Below are 22,843 nucleotides of genomic sequence, written 5' to 3' on the forward strand. Positions count from 1 at the left end.
ATATCAAATTTATTACTAAGGAAGGTTCTTGTGTAGCTCCCAAAGTAGATTCTATTCTTTTCTTGGTAGGCTCTTGTGTTATTGTCTCTTTTTTAGAGACAAATTCCTGCCTTGAATATGTTGCAGTGATTTCAAGACATTTTAATAGACTTGTGGTTGAGCAACTTCTTGTGCTACTAGTTTTGTTTGCAAGAAAGGTTCTTATTTAACTATTTGAGAGGAGGTAGAGGATGTTCTTTGTGTGTGATCCTCCTATATTGGTGCTTCTTGTCGTTATACCTTTTTCAAGGTAGGTTCTTGTCACTTTGCTCGCTATATTTGCCTTGATTTTGCATAATGGATAGGCACGAAATCAATGGATTCCTCTCACTTATCAATTTCAATTGTAGAGGCTTTAGAATCCATTCTTTTCTTCCATGCTTTGTTGAACACATCATCATTGTTGCTTGAAGATGATGGAGTTGATCTTGTTACACATAGTACCTTGGGTACCTAGATATTAGCGTTTCCAAGGTAATATCCCTGGGCCTCTAGTATTGTTATGGGAATCCAATAGTAATGTACCTGCCTTGTTGTATGGCATCATTTTGTTCTTCAATGTCAAGGTTTGTTGTTTACCTGATGGGGTGGATTTTGATGTCAAGGTTTCATTGGAATCCAAACATTCGACTCACCTTCAAAGTACCCTTGGGTCTTCATTAGGAATCCAAATAGATGATTCATTTTCATTGGAATCCAAATATATGATGTTGATGCTTGAATGTCGACTCATTTGGTAGTGATTGGTACATCTTGATAGGTTGATGCATTGTCAAAAAACCCTTTGTAAGTGGCTTGGATCCAACTTCTACCAAGAATTGCTACTATTGTTAAGGTACTTGTAGGAGTTACAAAAAGCTTGCAAGGCACTAGGCGATTGTCCATGGAAACATTCATATTAAAGAACCAATAACCCAAATTGAGGTACCTCCTATGGATTGAATTTTAGAATCACATTCCATGCATTTTGAATTAGTGATGAGGACTTTTTCTTTTGGAGTTCAAATTATTTCTTTACTGGGATTCAAAAAGCTTTATAGCCAGGCTAGATGTTGCTTTCAGGCTATCAACCAAGTATCATTAGTCATTGCCTAGTCCTGTAAGTCTAGGAACTCATTGCACAACCTAAGAGACCTATCAAGTACTTCTTTTAGAGTGGAATTAATGGATTCTCAGATTGTATAGATAGAACTTGCGAGTAAGGAGGGAAATTGTGAGTCTTCTTGCTCAAGAGGGTGGGCTTAACATCGTTGATCTAGATAGAGGACCTTTGCCTGAGATGTGTAATTTTTTTTGTTACGATGCATTGGTAGGTCTTGTATTCCTCCTTCCTTAGGAAAATACTAGGGTTTTTTATTTCTACAGTCCCCCAAATACCTTCTTCACCACATATGGCTACATTATCAAAGATTGTCACACTTCAAGTGTTCCTTACAAAGGACTCTCCCATTTTTGTGAAGGACTCCCCACTTTGCAAGATGAGATTGATAGATAGCTAATCATGTGGAATGATTCAACTTTGAATGATATTGTTAGACCTCTAGGTGCTTCTTGTTATATGCCACTTGATTTAGTGGAAGAGAGGCCTCGCTTCTTTGGAGGGGTCTTGGAAGGATTTTAAGTATCTCTTCGAAGAACACACCATGATGATGGTTAGTCACCTCATAGGAAAAAGCAGAGAAATTACTCAAATAGATGCATCTATCCCTTGGAATTGGGCCACTAAAGATGAAAGACAACATAGACTTGTCAGATGGATAGGTTATTTCTCTATAGCACAAGTTCCCCATTGCATTGGTATCTTGTGAGATAGAGGTGGACATATCATGGCTTTCTCCAACATAGGTATTCCATTACAGTTTATCGGGCTCATGGTTTTCGAAGTGTAGTTAGGGGACAAGCTAGTTAGATCGTTGGATCAATATGTTATTATAGATGCACACTTTGGCCCAACCAATCATGGTCCATGTGGAGCAATGCTTTTGTGCTATGGGCTAGTATATTGAACCTCATTTGGAGGACACTACCCTAGTTATTTGGAGGCTTTGGCTTTATGGAAGTGTTCCCACAAAGGTTCTTCACTATGTATAGCTGCATTATCAAAGATTGTCACAACATTAAGTGTTCCTTGCAAAAGACTCTTCCTATGTTGTAAAAGACACCCCATTTTGGAGGATGATAGATAGCCAGTCATGTGAATCAGTCTATTTTGATCACTTTCTAAGAGTACCAAAGAACAGAGCGATTATCAAATCCCAGTATCTAGGGGACAAACGAGTCTCCCACGCCCCGAGGATCACCATTGGACAAATGTAGATCTCATCCCATAAGTAGAGGATAGAGGCAAGGAGAGCCACAGGTACAAGAGAGCAGTGGATCTGTAGACTATGCATGTCAAATGAGGTGGAGACAAAGCACTTCCTGTGTATTTGCCCTGTTTACTATGGGATCCGGGGACAATATCATTGCCTATTTTAGGAGAGACGTGGTTTTGGACCTCTCCCGACTAATTTGCATCTCCATCTTATGGAGATGCATCGGCATAGAGAGACCTTGTTGCGCCTTATTAGAGAGCAAATCGGAGAGGAAGAGGAGACGGTGACGCGAGACTGAGATAGATCGAGCCCACAACATGTCACATATCTTTACAAATTTAATTTTTGCCCTGGACATAACAAAGTAGAGGAGGAGATAGATGATATGAGGGCTACATGGGTCAATGGAATGAGACGATGATGAAGAGGGATGCAACCAAAGATGCAAGAGCTACACACGATACAGAGACGAGAACCAAGACACGGACGATGGAGGTCCAACCCATCACACCTATATTCATAGGGGATCACCCAATCGGGTGGCTCATAGGAGAGCCACCTAAGCACTGGGTTATGTATTTTGACTCTGTAATTTAGCATAGTGCTCAACAAAGGGCCTTAGCGCGCCTCCTGCTTCAGCCCACAGTATCTTGTATGAGTTATCTTTGTGATTGTACTTTGTCTCATACGCCTGCGAGGCCTCCTAAAAACGGTAATACATCTCTCTCTCTCTCTCTCTCTCTCTCTCTCTCCACCCTAATACACATTAATTAGTCAACATAAGAGGAACCTCCCTCATGTTGATTCATTTCTTCTTGGTCTCATACACTTTATGGCCTTCTGCAGGTATTACTAAACCTCTCTCTCTCTCTCTCTCTCTCTCTTCATCCTGGGAATTTAATCCTATACATAGGAAGGATTTACAAAAACAAGATTCTCAAGTACTTTTAAGGTTTGCATATAAAGGGGGGAACACTATAAGCCCTAGTAAATTGACACCACCTCACCCACATTCATCTCAAAAGTAAAAGTCAATGCTCTTTTGATAAAGGTCGCGAGGCAAAGCCCAACTAGTAGTGCCATGTAGTGCCATAGCAAGGTCACCAACTACACTCCACATAACAAGCCTCCATTAGCATCTTTCCAATGCAAGAATAAGTCACATGCACCATACATGCAAATTTGACCTAGAGCCACTTGTGATTGAGCAAAATGCCCAAAACAACGTCATCAGCCGCATTCCACATAGCAAGCCTCATTTAACCCAGTTTCCACAGAAAGAATTAAGGCATGTCCTGGCTGTGCAAATGTGAATGCTATCTGTAACAACCACATGCTCAATGTCAATACCCATGATGGGGTGTCTTAATGTCATAACTCTTCTTCTATCGCACTAAAAGGCTAGTTGAAAGACAAGCCACATTACAATGTTGCTAAAATGGGCATAAAAAACAAGGCATGGTTCCACAGTTGAGCCAAACATACACCAAAGAGTTCTTATGTTGAGGCACCTCACATGTGAGACATCGCCCTTAGACAAAGATGAAGATAGCGGTCTAAAGACAGCTACCTGAATCTCAGAACCAGAGCAACACTCAGCTGGCTAGAAGTCCGGCTAGAAGTCCAACTGACACGGCTAATGAGTGTCTTCGTATGTATGGGACGATGTCAAATAGTGGAGAAAGTCCTGAACTCTTATAATTAGATCATGAATGAAGAATTATCCAATTAATACCTACTCAGCTGGTGTCTCCCAAAGAGTCTAAAGCTGAAAAACCAGACAACCCTGCAGTGTCTACATCACCAGTAACACAGCTGTCCACAAGGGAATGTGAATAGAGATGAAGTGATATAGCCTGAACATTTAACTTTTAAAGGAATGCCTCAAATAGAAACCAGTGTTTTGTCCCATTTTACAACGCATCTCCGATAACCACATCTACCACTATTTATCATATCTGGACAAGGATAATTCAAGAATGGTGAATTTTATGGAGCTGCATGCAGAGGCTTCAAATCTTTCTGTCAGATGTGACAATTGAGCATACCAAGTTACAACAAATGCAAATTTCTCTCTGTCAACGACCTGAGGGCATATGCACCAACAAATGGATTATCATCCCACAAGAACTACTATAGGGAAAGAAAATAAACTTCCAAACCCCCTTCTTAATGAATAAGCAAACCTTGATAGGGCACAACAAAAACGGCAATGCCTTTTATTCCATCATCCAAAATTAGGGTCCATATTTCAATTGCTCATATTGGGCATACACTCAAAAGCAAATAAGAGTTGTTACATGAGCTTTTGCTATGGATTATCGCCACAAGCTGGGAGATTTCGTCATTTCGCATGAAACGACAGTAATGCCACCTTTTCAAAACCTTTCATTTTAACATGCTCGTACACAGTTGGCTTTGCTTCCATTCATATTGGCAGTATCCTTTCCTTTATCCAAGATAAGCTTAAAATAAAGAACTCCTAACATTGAAAACTTATTGCAGACTGTTGGGCTGTCACAAGGTGAGGAGGGCAACTTCCCAATGAAGTACGGCGACATGAATCCGGACAATGGTGCTGTCTGCAAATACTGCCTTGCCAATTGGTCAATATCTCTCTGAATAGCATTGCATTGCTGTACCTCCCTACTGACAAATATAGGTAGCAGCAACTGCATCTCTCAATCTCATGTCAAAATAGAGCCGAAAGCTTACAATATGAATCATGCCTCCTTCCTGCCAATCCTGCACCCACGCAATATTTACAGCTTTGTTTTATCGCACATTGCCAAAATCTTCCCAGATTTTTTCTAAACAGAAAAGTCAACAAAACACATTTTTTGCAGTATTCCATGAAAGCAATGCTTTTAAATTTACATATAACCCTGGAAAATCCTATCATACACCAGGAAAATTCTCAATTAAGTTTAGACAACAGGCTGATACTGCTATGTAAGTGAGGTTTACCTGAAGCAATGGATGCCAAGGGCACCTGTGATCTCATGAATAACACTAATTGCAAAGTGCATGTATAATGAGACTGCACAAAAAACCGTAAGATCAGCTCAGCCTTTAAGAAAAGTAAAAGTTCACTTCAACCCTTCAATTGTATATCATAGTCAAAGCTCGGACATTGGAAATAAAAACATGATTGCGAAGTGCATATATGATGAGACTGCACAAACATAATCTCAACCTTCAAGAAAAGTTAAAGTTCAATTCATCCTTAGAGTGTATAACCTAGTCAGGGTTGGTACACTGGAAAGAAAAACAACAGAGATTTACTTGTAAAAGCACAGTAACCAGCGAGAAGCCATTGCTCATCAATCAAAGGTGACCTGCAGAGTGCAATACATGAGACCAGGTTAAGAGCTGTTGCACCAGAATAATGCAGAAAAAGGGCCTGTATGCAAATAAGAGGTGATTAGAGACCATAACTTTCAAGAATCATAAAAGGCAAATATCACAATGTAACATTCAAAGTCATCAAACTAAACCAAACAAGACGTTTTTGACAACAAAAGAGCTATAAAGCATGGCTATACATTAACAGTACTGCTTTAATGGAGCTGTTTATCAGCACAGAAACTCGAAAAACAATGATAGAACCCATAATACATTCAAATATCTCTGAAAGCCACAGGGGTAACTCAAAGTCATCACATACTGCTCATTGACTTTCAGGATGATTCTATTTTGCTACCTCATATTAATCTAGAGGAGGCAAGGATATCTGGATTATCCACAGACAAGCGAGCTCTGACCACTACGTATGGGCACTCTTTCTTGGAAGTGGACAAGATACATGACTTCATTGGCTATAATGGTCTAGACGGAAGGCCTTCCTCATGTGGATTCACTTATTTCCCACACAGGGGAGGCTCTAATGTAGTTGATTACCTCATGGGATCCCCTACCTTCGCCTCACATATCACTAATTTATTCGTTTCCCCAACACCTCCTAAATCTGATCATCCTTATCTTAGTAGCACAGTTAGTCAGAGAGTATTCCAAGCCCCTTGCCTTTTACATTAATGACTTAGGCAAAAGAAGAGCTTTAGCATCTATATCTATCTAATTATCTATGTACTCTTGAAGGGTGGCAAGATAGCTACCATATATGTGATCTAGAGTGGTCAAAGTCACATTGATAGTCTGTAGATGAGGAGGCTGTGCATGGCAGGCTTTTCTTGCTCAAATGCAAGCTGTGACTCGGGATTATGGTAAATTATTTATGCGAGCCACACGGGAGACTATTGTGCATGCTAAACTCACTTGCTAGAGTCTGACTAAGCTTAGTCACCTTCAGCCTTTGTCTTCTGATGAAAGCATGCACTTATGTCAGGCCAAATTCTGCCTCCAATCAAATGATAGAAGAAAGCTTGCTAAATGGGAAACACGATATGTAGATGAGGAGGCTGTGCATGGCAGGATTTTGTTGCTCGAATGCAAGCTATGATTAGGGATTATGGTAAATCATTTATTCGAGCCACACGGGAGACTGTTGTGCATGCTAAACTCAATGGCCAGAGTCTAACTAAGCTTAGTCACCTTCAGCCTTTGTCTTCTGATAAAAGCATGCACTTCTGTCAGGCCAAATTCTACCTCTAATCAAATGATAGAAGAAAGCTTGCTACATGGGAAACATGATCTCGACAAAGAGCTTTTTTGGATAAAGGCTGCTCTTCGAAGCAATTTTTCAAAAGTTTGCATTACAAACGACGGGCTGCAAATATTTGTCAAGTCCGGATGCCTCATTGTTCTTCGTCATCATCTCACTCTGAACTTGCTGATTTTCGTGTGCAGCACCTCTCCTCTCATTTTGGGCATGTGGACTTTCCTTCTCTTGAGATTTTGTCTGCACGTCAGCTTCTTTTACAGCATGTCCATCCAATTCTTTCTCAAGCTCAGGCCTTGGAGCTGGAACTTCCCTTCACTGAACTGGAATTGTTAGATGCAATCAAATCCTGTGGTAGATGGAAATCTCCAGGATGGGATGGCCTCACTATTGAATTTTTCCTTGCTTTCTGGGATAGCCTCAAATCCCCTCTGCTACAAATGGCTAATTCAGCTTGGGAAAATCAACAAATGCCTTTGTCATGGGAAAAGGGACTGGTAAAGCTCCTTCCTAGGAAGCAGATTTCTGATTTTATCACTGATTGGAGACCAATCACGCTTATGCCAATCATTTACAAGGTCATAGCTAAAATGCTTGTGGACCTTATCAAAGGCTATCTGCATGATGGACTGCATCCTTTCCAATATGGTTTTGTTCCTCGTAGGCATATCATGGACAATATCGCCAATGCTTATGTTGGGATTGAATATGCCAAGTACACGCAGCAGGATGTTTTGCTCTTACAGATTGACATTGCCAAAACTTTTGACACAATTCAATGGGAGTTCATCTCGCAAACAATGTGATCCTTGGGCTTTGGAATAAAAATGCATCAGGTTATTTATTGGCTCTACAGGGATAGCAATGCTGCTTGTATTCTTTCTGTAGACATTTCTGAAGAATGGACTCTTCGTAGTTCGGTTCGTCACGGATCTCCCCTTAGTGTCTTACTGTATGCTATTGTTACTCATCGTATGCTGCAATACATTGATCATCTAGTGGCTGCGCATTCTCTCAATGGTTTGGAACTGGATGAAAATCGCCGCATGGTTGCTCAGGCCTATGCTGATGATTCTTTCTTTACTCCAAGGAATACTCCGCCTAATCTTCTTGCTTTGATGCAAGCCCTTTCAGTTTATGGCTTGGCAGCTGGCCTTCATGTTAACTTTCAAAAGTCTAAGCTGCTCCCATTGCATCTTAAAGACTGGCACAGTCTCTTATGGCCAGGGGAGATCATCCCACCCACACAGTTAGCTCGTCACCTTGGTTATCCTTTGGGCTGGGGACTTACTCATCAACAGCAAATTGATTGGGTTCTAATCAAGCTCCCGAAAAAGCTTGAATATTGGAAACTGGCAACCTTTTACATGTTTGCCTCCGAATAGTGCAGTCCATTCTTGTGGCGTACATTGAATTTCATTTGCCTTTGATCATGTTCACCAAGGCAAGCCTTGCTTGTATTCTTTCAGGAGACATCTCGGAAGAATGGGCCCTTCGTAGTTCGGTTTGTCAGGGCTGTCCCCTTAGTGGCTTACTGTATGCTATTGCTACTCATACTATGCTGTAATACATTGATCATCTAGTGGCTACAGATTCTCTCCATGGTTTGGAACTGGATGAAAATCGCAACATGGTTGCTCAGGCTTATGCTAATGATTCTTTCTTTACTCCAAGGAATACTCCGCCTGATCTTTCAGCTTTGATGCAAGCTCTTTCAGTTTATGGTTTCGCAGCTAGCCTTCATGTTAACTTTCAAAAGTCTAAGCTACTCCCATTGCACTTCAAGACTGGCACAGTCTCTTATGGCCAGGGGAGATCATCCCACCCACTTTCTTGGACCGACACCTTGGTTATCCTTTGGGCTGGGGACTTACTCGTCGACAGCAAATTGATTGGGTTCTAATCAAGCTCCGGAAAAAGCTTGAATATTGGAAATTGGCAACCTGGCCTTTACATGTTCGCCTCCGAATAGTGCAGTCCATACTTGTTCCATATATTCAATTCTATTTGCCTTTGATAATGTTCACCAAGGCAGATCTTGATTCCTTATGTCTGTCATTATGGAGATCTTTTGGCATTCTAAACATGGCAGAAAAAGTCTCAAACTGCTTTCGATGCATCAAATTTGTTTCCCTAAGATGCATGGCGGTTTGAATATTACTAATATCCAGGTGCACATCCTTGCTCACAGGGGAAAAATGTTGCTGCAATTTCTAAAAGGTGATCAGTCCTGGGCTCTCATGATTCAATCACTGCTCACACATATCAGTACTCTTGCTTTTGGTCATTGGCAACCCACTCAGTGGGATTTCTTGTTTGGGTGCATTGATGGCACTTTGCATGGCTGACCTATGGTCTCCAAATTACTTCTTGACTAGAAGCATATTCTGTCTCACCTGGAATGGCATGGTTGACAGTCTTTGATGGGTAATTCTTTGCGGGCTGAAAGCATTCACTGGACAAAAGTTTTTCAGCCTCCACTTGCTTTACAGGAGCCTCGCCATTCTTACTTTATTTATTTTAAAGGGATCAATACTGTTGCTGATGTTATTCATGATGATGGCTCTATGCTTCCCTTTCTCTGGCAGCCACAAAGTTCTCATTATCGTACTTTGTGGTAGCAAATCACTTGTATGCTTTCACCTTTGGTCCCGATTCCCCCTTTGGAACTCCAGGATAGATTAGAAGATTGGACTTTGACTTCCCTTGGGTCCTCCTCTCATCCTTTGAGGCTATCTCAGATTACTATGCTTGCATTATACAAAATCCTTTTGCCTCAACCCTGGGTTTCGGGAAAGGGTAATTCTATTTTGGCAATTGAATCAGACAGCTAAGTGGTGGAGGAAAAGACTACGGGAACTTTGGGTATACAAGCTTTCACTTCGGCAACAGGTTTTTCCATGGCGAGTGCTTCTGGGAAATTTTCCCACTGGACAATTGATGGCCCATAGGCACATTGCTCTTGCTTTATGTCATCGCTGTCTGAGCTCTCAGGAGACTGTGCCTCATTTATTCTAACATTGCCCGTCTTCTCAGCAGTTTTTGGATTCTCTTCAACAGCGGCTATGAGCAAGATTCCCGACTCTTCTCTTCGGGAAATTTTTCTGGTCCTTTGGCTTTCTTCCACACCGATCGGAGTTTCATCTTTTCTTTGTTTCGGCTCGCTATTGGGCACTTTGGACTTTATGGACAGACCGCAATTGTAAAGTCTTTAGTGATCCCATTTTTTCTTTGTTTGCTTACTTTAAGCGTTCTCTGCAGCAAGCTTTCTTTGATTGCTTGCAGACTCACCAGATAGATCAGGATGTATATTTGGCTTATACTGAGATCTTCATTTGATGTATTTTCTAGCGCCTCTTTTCTTAGGTGACTATTCTTGTAATATAATCAATCAAAGTTTTCACTAAAAAAAGTGTGTCTTGAATAGACTAGGTGGAGTGACAAGTCGAAGCATGAGTGGGAATGATCTGCTTCCAACGTGAGGGTATGGACTATGATATTAATATATGTATTGTGAAGGTTAGGGATCCTATGATGTAGCCCACTACACTATGGTGACCCTATGTGGGCAGCATGAAATTTTTTTTTATCTTTGTCATCTTTGTAGCCCATTGTAAATAATCAACACATGAGTCGTGCACATGTCAATAGAGACCTCCCATACTATGTGACGGCGGATGTCTCCGACTAGAACCTAAGCTCTTCCAGCATAGATGAGAGCATGACGGCATTGTCCTGAAAATCTAGGATGTTTGTGTGCTTGTCTCTGATCTCCCATGAGTAGACCTTACTCTGTTGCCTGTATGTCTAAATATACTCATTTAGTACCATGAGTACGATCCCGCTTTGCATCTTGGAGGACCTCACTATAGTCCTAGCATTGCACCATTGGGCTTCTCTATGAGATCATGGACAAACTGGGGGAAGCCCTTGATGTGTGTACTCACCTATCTGTGGACAGGTATCCTGTACTCATGAGTCATCCTTTGAAGTTTAGCATTTTTTGATCTAGCAAAGTAGCAATGCTTAGAATTCCTTTTAATATATGTTTTCTTTTTTCTAAACATATTTCTTATGAAGGATTCAAGACCTTAAGGAGATCTGGAACACGCATTGGGATTGGTTTAATAGGCCAATCCATATTGTTGCTCATATCCTTCATCCCCTATGGAGGAATGAGCAGCAATATGTTGACAGAGAATTAGAGGATGGGTGGTCAGCTTATATGAGCAAGATTGTGGGAGATGATGATGATCTGCTCTTGAAGCTGGAGGATGAGTGTCTTCTTTTCCGCAAACGAAGCGGTGTTTTTGGATCGCGCAATGCACAGAGAGAGAGAGAGAGACTATCACCCTACGCACTTCCTCCCCATCCTTTACATGAAACTAGCTAGCATTGTTACTTCACTAATTCTCACGGAACACCCACCTCCTAGCTCATGCAATCAACCCGCCCTTCGAACAAGATCACAGCTCCCCTCCCAGTTGTTATCTCTCTTGCCATCTTCCCCATGGGATCGCAAAAACCCCCTTTCCTTCCAGGACCATCTTCCAACCGCCTTCTCCACGTACTTTGCCACCTTCATCCTCCAGAAGATTCAACCCGCCATCACATAGCTCACCCTTGCATGCATGGATTACCCACATCATTCATGCTTTTTACTTCTCTCAAAGGTTTTCTTAAACCTTAGGTCCATTAATCCCCAACCTTAGGCTTTAAGCACACCCTTTTACAAAACCTTCAAGCAAGCCCTTAGTGTTTGACTGCCGCATATGACCACACATTCATGAAGCCCACAACCCATGATATGAATGCTCACAGGACTTACAAATCGGAAACCACTCATCGCAAGATAAACATAGCACAGGACAACAATGAAAGACATGTCATCCCACACCAAATGCTCTGGAGTGCTTGATGCACCCACACTGCTCTATCATCATATCCTGAGAGTCCCTGCAAATGTATCTACAATCTCAAGAAAATATCTACATCAATGTAGATTCTTTTATGAGAGTGTCCATAACTCAAAGCCACCACCAACTAGCTATGTACATAGCTATGCACCTACCCATCAGCATGCAACAAGTGAAAAACATATTTACATTTTTATCCACACAACGTTTCCAACTGTTTCAATGGTATATCTATGGTTTCATTGATGCTTTACCAAGGGACTTATCGACCTCTCAATGAGCAATGCCACAACCACAATGAAGAAGCTATGGAAAAATTATTTTTAAAGCTTTAGAATGACTACTGTATACAGAAAAGCTAATGTCAGCCACCCAACAACATGGGTGGGGTACCACTAGCTACAGCACTAAAAGACCTATTTAGGCGAGAAGTATGTGCTCTTACCCGCCCAAAAGCCTTGCAGACAAAGCATTAGCAATAGCAAGTGGAATGAGCAACAATGACTGCAGAAAACACAACAAAGTACTATCAGCACACCAAGTCTAAATGTCATCATCAGACAAAGTGCTTTAACATGATTGCTGTGTAATCCTCGTTTTATTAAAAAATGAATTTTAAACACTGCCTTGAACAATTTGACAGGAATACTTTGAAAATAAAATACTGAAAAGACTTTTAGCTAAAGGATTATCATACTATGCACATGCCGGTCTTCAAACCTTTTGGTTCATCGCACAGGTGAGCTAAGATCATCCTCCCCTGACCAAAGGTTGCCTTTAAAATTAGCATTATTCTTCTTAATGCAGGTACAATTATACAAGGAGCAAAATGCATGGATAGGGCCAATAAACTCACAACAAGGTAACCAAATGCAAACCCTGTACCAAGCAAAACCAAATGAGGCTGCGTCTGAAGTATGTCGGAAGGTGATAATAAGCACCTGCAATAATACATGAGAACTTTGATATCATTTGACAGCTCAACCAAGGAAAACACATTAAAATAATATGCACATCAATCCACATTGAAAACAATAAGAATCACTAATACAGGCCTTCTTAGATTCACCAATAGAATAGACTTACCATCTCAAAACGGATAACCCACATGGGGTCTTGCTACATGGCAGCTTACCTAGACACCCATTGCCATACTGATGCTGAATGTTACTTTCTATAGAATCTCACATAGTTTCCAAAAGTCTCTTTACAAGCAACAGTTGGCAAACATTTGGCTCATCAAACTTACATGTGCCTGACCAAAGATACAATCATAACCAAAGAGCACGAAAATTGGCAGCATCCATTGTCATTCATTATAACAAAGCTGCAATATCCAACCTCACCTGAATCAACAGCACTAAAGGTCACATGAATAGAGATATGTCAACTTTAGTATCACACCTATGGCCAAGGTCACATCACTAAAGATATGTCATCTTCAACATCAGGCCACACCATGACGAGCTCCTATCATCCTCCCATGGAGCTGCATGCAATGTCAACAGTTCTCCAACCAAATGCAATGCTTGGGGATCTTCCCTCCATGTTCTGTTAGAATATTTATATTTCCTTAGGCCATGGCCAATGTTATTATGTACAGGTCTTTTACCCTTAACCTCAGTTAGAGGTTGAGTTTGTGGGTGAGTTAGTCACCACACATCTTTTGACCCTAGTTAGGGTTCATTCTACGGTTTTGTCACATTCTCTCGCTTCCATTTCCAACATTGGTATCATAGTAGGTTATCCCTCGCTCCCATTATCTGTTGCTGTTTCAGCCTGTTTTTTGCAGGTTTCTGGCTCCAAAACGGAGTCACCTCTCTCTTGAGCCTCATTTTCAGCATGACGACCTGTTTTTTGCACCTCCAGAGCTGTTTGGAATCAGGGCGACATGGCTTTTGTGGGTCTTTCCACTGAACTCCAGACACAACATCTGTTTGAAGGGCTGGGCTTGTGTCTGTTTGAAGGGCTGGGCACTATTTCGAGGTGTTTTTCAGGACTATTTTGCTGTTATGAAGCTGTTTCATCACTCTCGGCACTGTTTCCGGGCTTCTGGAGACCTCTCCTTGCTGTTTAGAACCTGTCTCAGGTAGTATTGTGCAAGGACAGGCCATCTTTTGCACTTTTGGGTGCATTTTCAGTCCACTCGGTTAGGGAGCTCTCTGTTTTTTTTGCAAAACAGTGATTAAAATCAGCATTTATATTTACTATTTGTAGTTCCATTTTGTGTGGCCCCGAATCCCCAACCACTGGTTGAACCATACAACCAAAAGCCATTCCCACCCTTACTTCATCGTGCATCATGTCAGCCCCCATCTTCACCCATCATGCACTTACTTCCTCAAAAAAAATAGGGCTTTGCGATTGGCTATTGGTTCAGGATAGAGGTGTCTTTCAGTTGGGTTTATGCCTTGTTGAGGCAAGCATTGGCTGGCTTTTGAGAGAGAATTCTAAGATTGCAGCAAATATCCCAGCACAGGACTTTTCTGGTAGATTTGGGTGCATCCTCATCCCTAGTACAGGCTTTGTCAGTGATTTCTATTGCTTAAGCAGGGTGTTCACAGCACGTGAACTTTGTTGAGATTTCATTGCCTCTTTTTGTTTGCTCAAATGGCACAACAAAATCCGAATGATGTCTTTCAGTTGCTTGCCAAGGAGGATCGGTTGGATGGCACCAACTATCCTCTTTGGAGTTTTTTGATTCGGAAACTGTTGGTTGCCAAGGGTGTCTAGGATTATGTTACAGGAGATGAGGCCCGCCCCGGTCCTATAGCGCCAGGTACTCTCCACAGCAAGGGGGGGTCGTGGTGGTGGTGGTGTAGATCGTGGGCAACAAGGACAACAAGCTGACCCGGTTGGGCAAGCACCTACACGTATTACTCCTACGAAAAGGAGGTGGAACATACGTAATGCTCAAGCCTTGTCTTTGATTTTACTAAGTATCAAGAGGTTTATTGTCCCTCATTTCAGGTCCTACTGGATTGCTAAAGATGCCTAGGATATTTTGGAAAATATGTATCAAGCTGGTAATGAGGCAAGAGTCTCATATTTGCGTAGAGAGCTTGATAGTGTGCACATGGATGAGGATGACTGTATGCAGGAACATGTCACTAGGATTCATTCTTGCAAATCTTGAACATTGACGAGGTCATTCCATACTCACAGCATGTTAACATTACTTTGAACTCCTTGCCGGAGTCTTATCTTTCGCTTCATATACGTCTCTCAACCTTTCGATGCAAGGACTCAAAATCACCTCACTTTTCAAGAATTGCTAGCACTTTTGCTGTAGGATAAAGAAAGAAATTCTATTAACGTCCACTGGAGACCAAATGGTCTATGGGACAGCAAGAAACCCTCTAGTACATCTGCTTTAGGGAGGGCACATGGCAGCTCCACTGCCCATTTTCCATCCTTTCTGGGAGCCCTGACTTTTGCTAATTCAGTTGCCTTATTCTTGGGTCGAGCTTGTGTAAGCTCCTCTGCTATCCATACTTTGGTACCCTTCAACTTGTAAGATTGTCGAAGAAGCTTGATCCACATATCTTTTAACTTGAGTGTAAGGATTGCATGACCTATAATATAGTGCATAATAGAAGCTGGCCTGGAGTCGCGTCGTCATCATCTTGCTTATCATCATCCACCCATTCAATGTTGGGCAAGCTTGCTTTGATCTTTGTCAATATTTCACGATATGTGTCCTCTTTGTACCACTCTTCTGGAAGTCCCCCTATTCTAATCTTCAGTGCATTATCACATCTAGCTTAGGGTTCTTTAATCTCTGCTTGAATATCAGACTTACTTGCTTTGGTGTCCACTTCCATAGTCACTTCCTTCTTAGCAATTTGTACTTCAATATGAACAAGATCTTTGACTGTAGAGACCAGCTGCGCCTTAGATTAATCTAACCCCCGGGATGGGTTGGGAGTTTAGCCCAACTCAGTGTTAGGGTTACTGTGTTTGTTGCTCGCCGAGGTAACTGCTGGCTGAGACAAAGGGGTGACGGGCTGCTAACGGATTGGATGGAGAGATACGGGGAGGCACGGGCTGCTAAAGGAGAGGTACGGTGCCGAGCTAGTACGAACCTCTTTCAAAAGGGGCACGGCTTTGGACCACTCTCTCAGTTCATCTACTTCCATGACTAGGTATGTGTTAGCCTCTACATGATTGAGATGAGATGGCATAGAGAGATCCTATTGAGGCAAATCAAGCAGCAACAGCAGGAGATGATAGCACTGCAGGAGACTCGGATAGACCGAGCATAATGACATGTCACGGACTTCTACGCATTTGAGTTAGCTCCATAACATAGTGGGGTAGAGGAGGAGGAGCTAGCCGCCATGATGACACAGATGACATGGAGGTGTGGAGCCAAAGACGAAGAGAGCACTCACGATACAAAGGCTGACCAAGAGTACGCATGATGGAGGTCCAACCTATCTCAGCTCGTCTCAAAGGGACCATCAGATCCAAGGTGTCACTCTTGATATGGCTCACCGGATACAAAGATCACGAAGACCATGCCCCGTGCCACAATGAGGGACAACTCGATAGACACAAATACGAGATATCTACGCAGCTCACTGAAGAGCCACCACAGAACCTAGTTTTGTATTTGAATACCAGTTTTGATTTGAGCTTGAGCTTTTGAGCTTCTTAGCTTAGCATTGCACTAAGCAAGGGCCCTAGCGAGCCCTTTCCCTCAGCCCACAATGGCCTCTAAGGGTTACTCTTTTTTATTGTACTCTGTCTCATAGGCCCAAAGACGTACATACACCTCTCTTTCTCAAAGCTAGAGTATTATCAAGACAACATAAACCCTTCATGTTGGTCTACATACATGTCCATGGAGGCCTCTGCTCAGCCCTACATTAGCACACCTATTCCCCTTCTCTATCGCAGAAATATAGCTAGGTTTCGCACCAGATCTCATACGCTTGCTATACAGAAGGGAGCTTGGATGCATCAGCCCAGACACGCCAGAGTTTGTACTCTCTGCGACCTACAGTCAGTTGAGACGGAGGCACATGTAGCTTTATAGTTGCCCTCGATATGCACATATCAAGGAGGACTACCAGCAAATACTGGAGGACTCCGCTCAGTTGACATCAGTTCTCTCTACTACCTCTCCGGCAGCGTTGGGATCTTTTGTCACCCATCTTTTTACATGTCGTCAGGAACTCATAGATTCATGACTCCTCTTTTTTACGAGACTTTCTTTACATTGTATTGAGATGGTCCCATGGGTCATTTTTGGCTGCCCGTGGACGTTAATAAATTATACTTCTACTTCTCTCTCTCTCTCATATAAATACTTAGGATTGGATTTCACGAACTACAAATGGAATGCATGCGTGGAAACAAGGATTTTGGTAGGTCTCAAAGCTATACATAGCTTCTAAAATAAAAGGCGCATCTGTGGAATTGGAAAATGAGAAAGTTTCTATACACGATGCTTGTGTAGACAGTAATCCTCTATCGATGCCCTGCCTGAGCATCCGGGCTGTCTAGGACATACTGAGACAGAATAGAAATTATATGTAAACGCTTTTTGATAGGGGAGCTAGGGGTTAAGGCACAAACACCCTACCCTATCCTACTAGCTGACAATGGGAATGATACCTCTAGAGGGGGCAGTGCTATGTCAATTCATGGCTTACCTCAACAAAGTTGAGAACATGGCTGCCAGTAGGATATAACACAAGGCGATAGAAGCTACACAAGCCATGGGCTGGCACAAAGAAAGAAATAAATAAATAAATAAATTTTATTAGAGTCTTCGGAACACCGATGGGTCTATGAGACTTAAAGAAAACCTTATACAAATCACAATAAGAGTGGAGCTACTAAAACGAGCATCATCACCCGTGATGAATCCCAAGTCTGATCATACATAATCAAATACGGGTATGACAATGAAAAGAAAAAAGACTGGAGCGGAGCGGAATCCTCCGTATGTCATGTCGCCCTAGCTGATGCATAGCTGGTGATGGGATGCTGGCGTCCGTCAAGGGCTCCCGTGCATCTCGATCTCCTGGAGGAGACTCGACGTAAGACCAGAGCTACCGTGACTCCCGTGGGACATATCTCGGGTCTAAACAATGACGCGAGGTCTCTCAGAGTGATCTGTGTGTCCCATCGATGTCTTGTGTGTCGTGTTGCGATCGTCAGGTCGGGGTCTCTATCACGTCTGCGGCTAGACACTGGACGATCAATGTCACTCGATGGGAAGAACTCTGTGATCCTGCCCCAAAAGGTGTCTAATGGTGTGGCCAAACCCCGTCGCCTGAGTAAGTACTCTCTGTGTCAGACCCCCTCGTGAATGAATGCCACGAGACATCTCTGATCTGGGTAGGCGAGGAATCTGGAAAGGAGCCTGGAGCCGTCTCTGAAGAGACAATGGTAGCGACCTCGGATCTCGTAGTACACTGGACACCTGAAAATAAAATGCTCCTCTGACTCAACCTCCTGACAGTCGCACAATATGCATATGCGATGCTCCCTGGGAATCCCCTCTGCTCTGCCGCTCTCTATGCGGCGGCGGTGTGATGGGACCTGAAATTGTCCGATGGAGTCCGTAGTGAGTGAGGCATATGAAGCTCAGTGTATCCTAGTAGTGTGATGAATCCCTCCTCCGAAATACGAAGACAATAATCTATGTAGAAACTCATCTTCACTGGGAGCTCCCTCGGCTCCAACCAGATCCTAAAGGTGTGTAACTGCAAGAGATCCTCTCGAATGACCTGGTTGGTGTGTGGCCCGATCGGGATGGTGGGTGGGAGTACCAGAGGGGCATCTAAACTATACTGAAAAGGAGGTATTCTTACGATGTGAAACCCTAGTCTCACAAACCATCTGTGAGTCCGTGCATACCAGCATCGCTTGTCTCCCTCTGCTGCCAACCTCATGGAGGAATCAAGAGCCAACCATGGCAACCTCTGTCTCCCTAATGTGCAATCCCCATATGATCTAACCCGGTGTAGATATGTGATGGTCTAAAAGGCTGCATCTAACTGGAGTGGAGAAGCACCAAACTCGGCCTGAATGATGTGATGTCGTACAGATGGTTTCCCTCGGATCATCCGTGAGAGCATGAGGATCTGTAGGCGCTCCACCCGTGTCCACTCTATCTCTGAAATGTCAGGTCCCCAACAAGGGCTACCATACATACCGCGTGGTCGGACCAAGGAGTCAAAGAGAAGATCCTTGGTCCGAGGGTCCTGAAAGCGGGACTGGAAGCACTGTCTCTCTAGCCGAGCCAGTGAAGCGTATCTCCTACTCAATCTGGCCTGCATCGTTGGTCTCATCGTGAAGATCAGGCCAGAGAAGATGACGCCCAAGTAAGTGTATGAGGATACGATCTCAACTGGTGACCCACCGAAAGTAAAAGTAAACTGCTTCCGTTGCATGTTTGCTCGACAGGTGTTAAAGATCATGACCTTGGTCTTGCCAAGGTTTGCCTCTAAATCATGGGATAAACAAAAAGCCTGTAGTGCAACTAGGTGTCGCTAGAGCCCCTCGGGTGTGGACAACATGAGTGCCACGTTATCTTCATAAAGTAGGATCCTGATGATGATCCCGACAAGTGAGCAACCGGTCCCTCCGGAAGCCCCCATGAAAGTCTAAAGCTCATCAATGTAGAGACCAAACAAGGTTGGTGATAAGAAGCAACCCTGTTTGACCCCTATGGTACTCAAAGTCTCATCTGTCTAACCTGCCCCTGTCCGAACTCGACCTGAGACTCTCTCATAAAGTGCCATGATTGCCCAGATGATCTCGTGATCAAATCCCAGTGTCTGTAGGTGTGTGATGAGACGAGCTCGAGGTACTATGTCAAAGGCTTTGCGAAAATCCACAAAGCAGCAATATACCCTCTCCTTCCGTGATATGGCCTCCTTAATGACACTCCTAAGTGTGAGTATGTGATCCATAGTCCCATCGTCTCGCCTGCAACTGGCCTGACCCTCTGCTCTAAGCCCTCTCATCTCTGCGAACAGGCTGACCAACGCATCCAATATAGCTGCATAGATCTTGGACATCACATGTCCAATCATGATAGTCCTATAGTTACTTGGGTCCATGGGATCCCCTGCCTTGTGGATGGGGGTGATGGTGTTGAGTGTCCAACTGTGAGGGAAGCCAAGGCAAACAACGTCATTGAATAGCTTTGCTAGGATCAGGAATAAACTCAGTGCATAGTCCCTCGTGATCCTTAGCTTGGCCATTGTGCAGTTTTAATGTCGCGTCCTCGACTCTTCCTCTAGTGAACAACATGCAAGTGGTGGGGCAAGGTTTGTGTATGAGATCTGGAGTGCGCTGGTATGGGACATCATAAAGATGGTGTGCATACGTGTGCTAGACTCTTGTGTCGGTGAGGGGTGATGGAGACCTACGCTCAAGAAATCTCCGCAAAAAATCCTTAGAGTTGTTGCTGAACAAGATGTGCAGCAGCTCCTCATTTCGACGAAGAAATACTTGCTTCTTCCGACGTACGAGACGTCGGTACTTGCATACCGTGTCTGGTGTGTTCGGGAGATGACATCTGGTTTCAAGTCAGAGCTGTCGGCGATAAGCCTTGCACTCCACATCGTACCAATTGTTGCAAGGTATAGAACCAAGAGGTGGTGGTCTAGTGGACCGTGTGGTGTGGGGAAAGATTTGGAGGACAGCCTCATGAAGTGTGCCACTAATCAGGGCAGCACGGTCCTCTATGAGTGGTATGTGATCGATGTAGGTTAGAAGTCTGTTTAGGCATCCAGAGTAGGCCGGTGAGAGGCTATGATCAAAGTGTATGTCATGGTAGGTGTCGTGCTTCCTATGTGGTGTGTGTGGTGTGACTAAGCGTCGGGTGGTGATAGTGAAGAATAAGTATGTGTGATTAGCTCATAAAGGGAGTGGTGCTACAGTGAAGTCGGTGATACATGAATTGAAGGTAGGGGATCCCATGATGTACTCTACTACACTACTGCCCCCGCCGTGTGGGAAGCAAATAAAACCACCTGAGGACGGCCATAGGTCAAGCCCGTTGTAGATGATGAGATCATGCATGCCGGTGGGCCCAGTGGTGAGGCTACTGGAGAGGAGACCTGTGATGATGATGCAGGAGAGGGGGAGGAGAGAGGGGGCGTAGATGATGAGGCAGATGATGGTGGTGAAATAGTGGTGCTAACCATAGAGGTCGAGGATGTGGTGAGCAGCGTGGGCTTTGGGTGGGCCCCTTTCTTCTGGGCCGCGTTGCTGTCCACTGTCAAACCGCTCCGGTTGCTGCGTTTGTTGAAGTCCTCCAGACTGAGTTGCTTTTGTGTTTTCCCCTTGTCATTGTTCCCCTTCCCCATCTCCACGCATATGCAAATTTGGACCGAAGGGTCTCCCGCCTAGTCTTCTGTCCTCATCCCCCTGTTCCCTTCATTATGGGGGAGGCAGCAGCGAGCAAGGAAGGGATTGCAGGAGGTCGGAGCTGTTGGGAGAAAGAAAAAAAAAAGGTCGGAGCTGCAAGTGGGGGTTTTTATTTTTATTTTTATTTTTTTTTAAAGCTGAGCGAGGGATAGCGGGGGGTAGCGGAGCGGGTAGCGAGGGGGTAGCGGGGGGTAGCGGAGGGGGTAGCAGCGAGGGGGTAGCGGGGGGGTAGTGGAGGGGGTAGCGGAGGGGTAGCAGCGAGGGGGTAGCGGGGGGTAGCAGCGAGGGGGTAGTGGGGGGTAGCAAAGGATAGCGGCAGGTAGCCGAGGGGTAGCAGCGAGGGGGTAGCGAGGGGGTAGCAGCGAGGGGGTAGCAGTGACGGTTTGCAGTGAGGGAATGCTAACAGCAATGGGGAGCACACACACAGCAAACTGTAAATGTGAACAGAGAAAGAGAGAGTCGACTCAGAAGGTGGGAAAAAATTCTCTGTTCACTGAGAGAGAACCTGAGCACAAGAGGGAATGAAGTGGATGCAAAAATCATGGGGTATAACAGCCGCTGACATACCAGAAGACATGTGAAATAAGGGAGATTGTGATGCAGAAAATGCTCCAGAAACTCTGGCAAAAACTGGGAACCAAAATGCAGTTTTAAAACAAGAAATCAGCTCAATGAACAGCCATGAAATGCAGAAATACCTTGGGGAAGACATCAACATTTAAACGACATCTAATCTGCAAAATCAGAACCAATTACATTATCTTGAGGTAGACAAGGATAGATGGGCAAGCCCACGGATTCCCAAGGCAAGAACCTGAAAAATCTGCCCCACAAGGGCGGTAGAAAAAGAACAGCATGTACTTCTGAGATGTAGAGCCCATGCACATCAGACAAGGCTATGGAGACAGCACAGATCTAGAAAGTCTGCTGGAGCAGCCAGCCAAAAAGCTAGGAAGCTACCTGAAAAAGACTTTAGAACATCCCAATAACATTCTAGGTTTAGCACACAAGCTAGCCCAACAAGTACTCGATACATGACAAGTTTGTAATGTTTTCTCTCACTGAATGTAAGGGGTCACTATTAGCTAATAGTAATCGCCAGTCCCATAGATCGTGAAGGGTCCCCCACGGACTTTAATACAATCATATCATATCATATCATCTCTCTCTCTCTCTCTCTCTCTCTCTCTCTCTCTCTCTCTCTGTGGGACCCTACGGACTTTAATACAATCATATCATATCATATCATCTCTCTCTCTCTGTGGGATCCTTTGGAGGCGTCGAACTACAGGACCATTATGATTGGCCATGTCATGGCCAAGATTTATGCGACCATTCTAGAAGGACATATAAATGACCATGCCGAGGCGACAGGCATGAGAGCTAGAGGGCAGGCAGGATTTCGTGCAGAGCACTCGACTCTAGATCATATCTTCACACTCAGGGCTTTGATTGAGGAGGCGAAGTCACGTAAGCAACGGCTCTATTGTTGCTTCGTGGACTTCAGAAAGGCATTTGACACTGTGCCGCGTTTCAGACTCTTCCAGCGACTTCGTGAC

At 43.8% G+C, this 22,843-nt stretch overlaps 1 protein-coding gene across 1 annotated transcript in view; it reads right to left on the reverse strand.

Moving 5' to 3' along the window:
• Positions 1–4,161: 4,161 nt before the first annotated feature.
• LOC147896341 (choline/ethanolaminephosphotransferase 1-like) overlaps positions 4,162–22,843 on the reverse strand; it is a 156,470-nt gene continuing 137,788 nt past the window's right edge. The window contains exons 14-19 of the mRNA XM_087382292.1: positions 12,745–12,829; positions 12,586–12,648; positions 12,334–12,392; positions 5,640–5,692; positions 5,322–5,394; positions 4,162–5,099 (exon numbers count right to left, since the gene is read on the reverse strand). Of these exons, the coding sequence (XP_087238418.1) occupies positions 5,078–5,099; positions 5,322–5,394; positions 5,640–5,692; positions 12,334–12,392; positions 12,586–12,648; positions 12,745–12,829 (355 nt within the window). The 3' untranslated portion in view covers positions 4,162–5,077. The remainder of the gene's footprint in view (positions 5,100–5,321; positions 5,395–5,639; positions 5,693–12,333; positions 12,393–12,585; positions 12,649–12,744; positions 12,830–22,843) is intronic.

This window comes from Dipteris shenzhenensis, chromosome 12, assembly GCF_047967505.1.
Source record: "Dipteris shenzhenensis isolate YYH24624 ecotype China chromosome 12, Dip_SZ_1.0, whole genome shotgun sequence".
Taxonomy (NCBI): Eukaryota; Viridiplantae; Streptophyta; class Polypodiopsida; order Gleicheniales; family Dipteridaceae; genus Dipteris; species Dipteris shenzhenensis.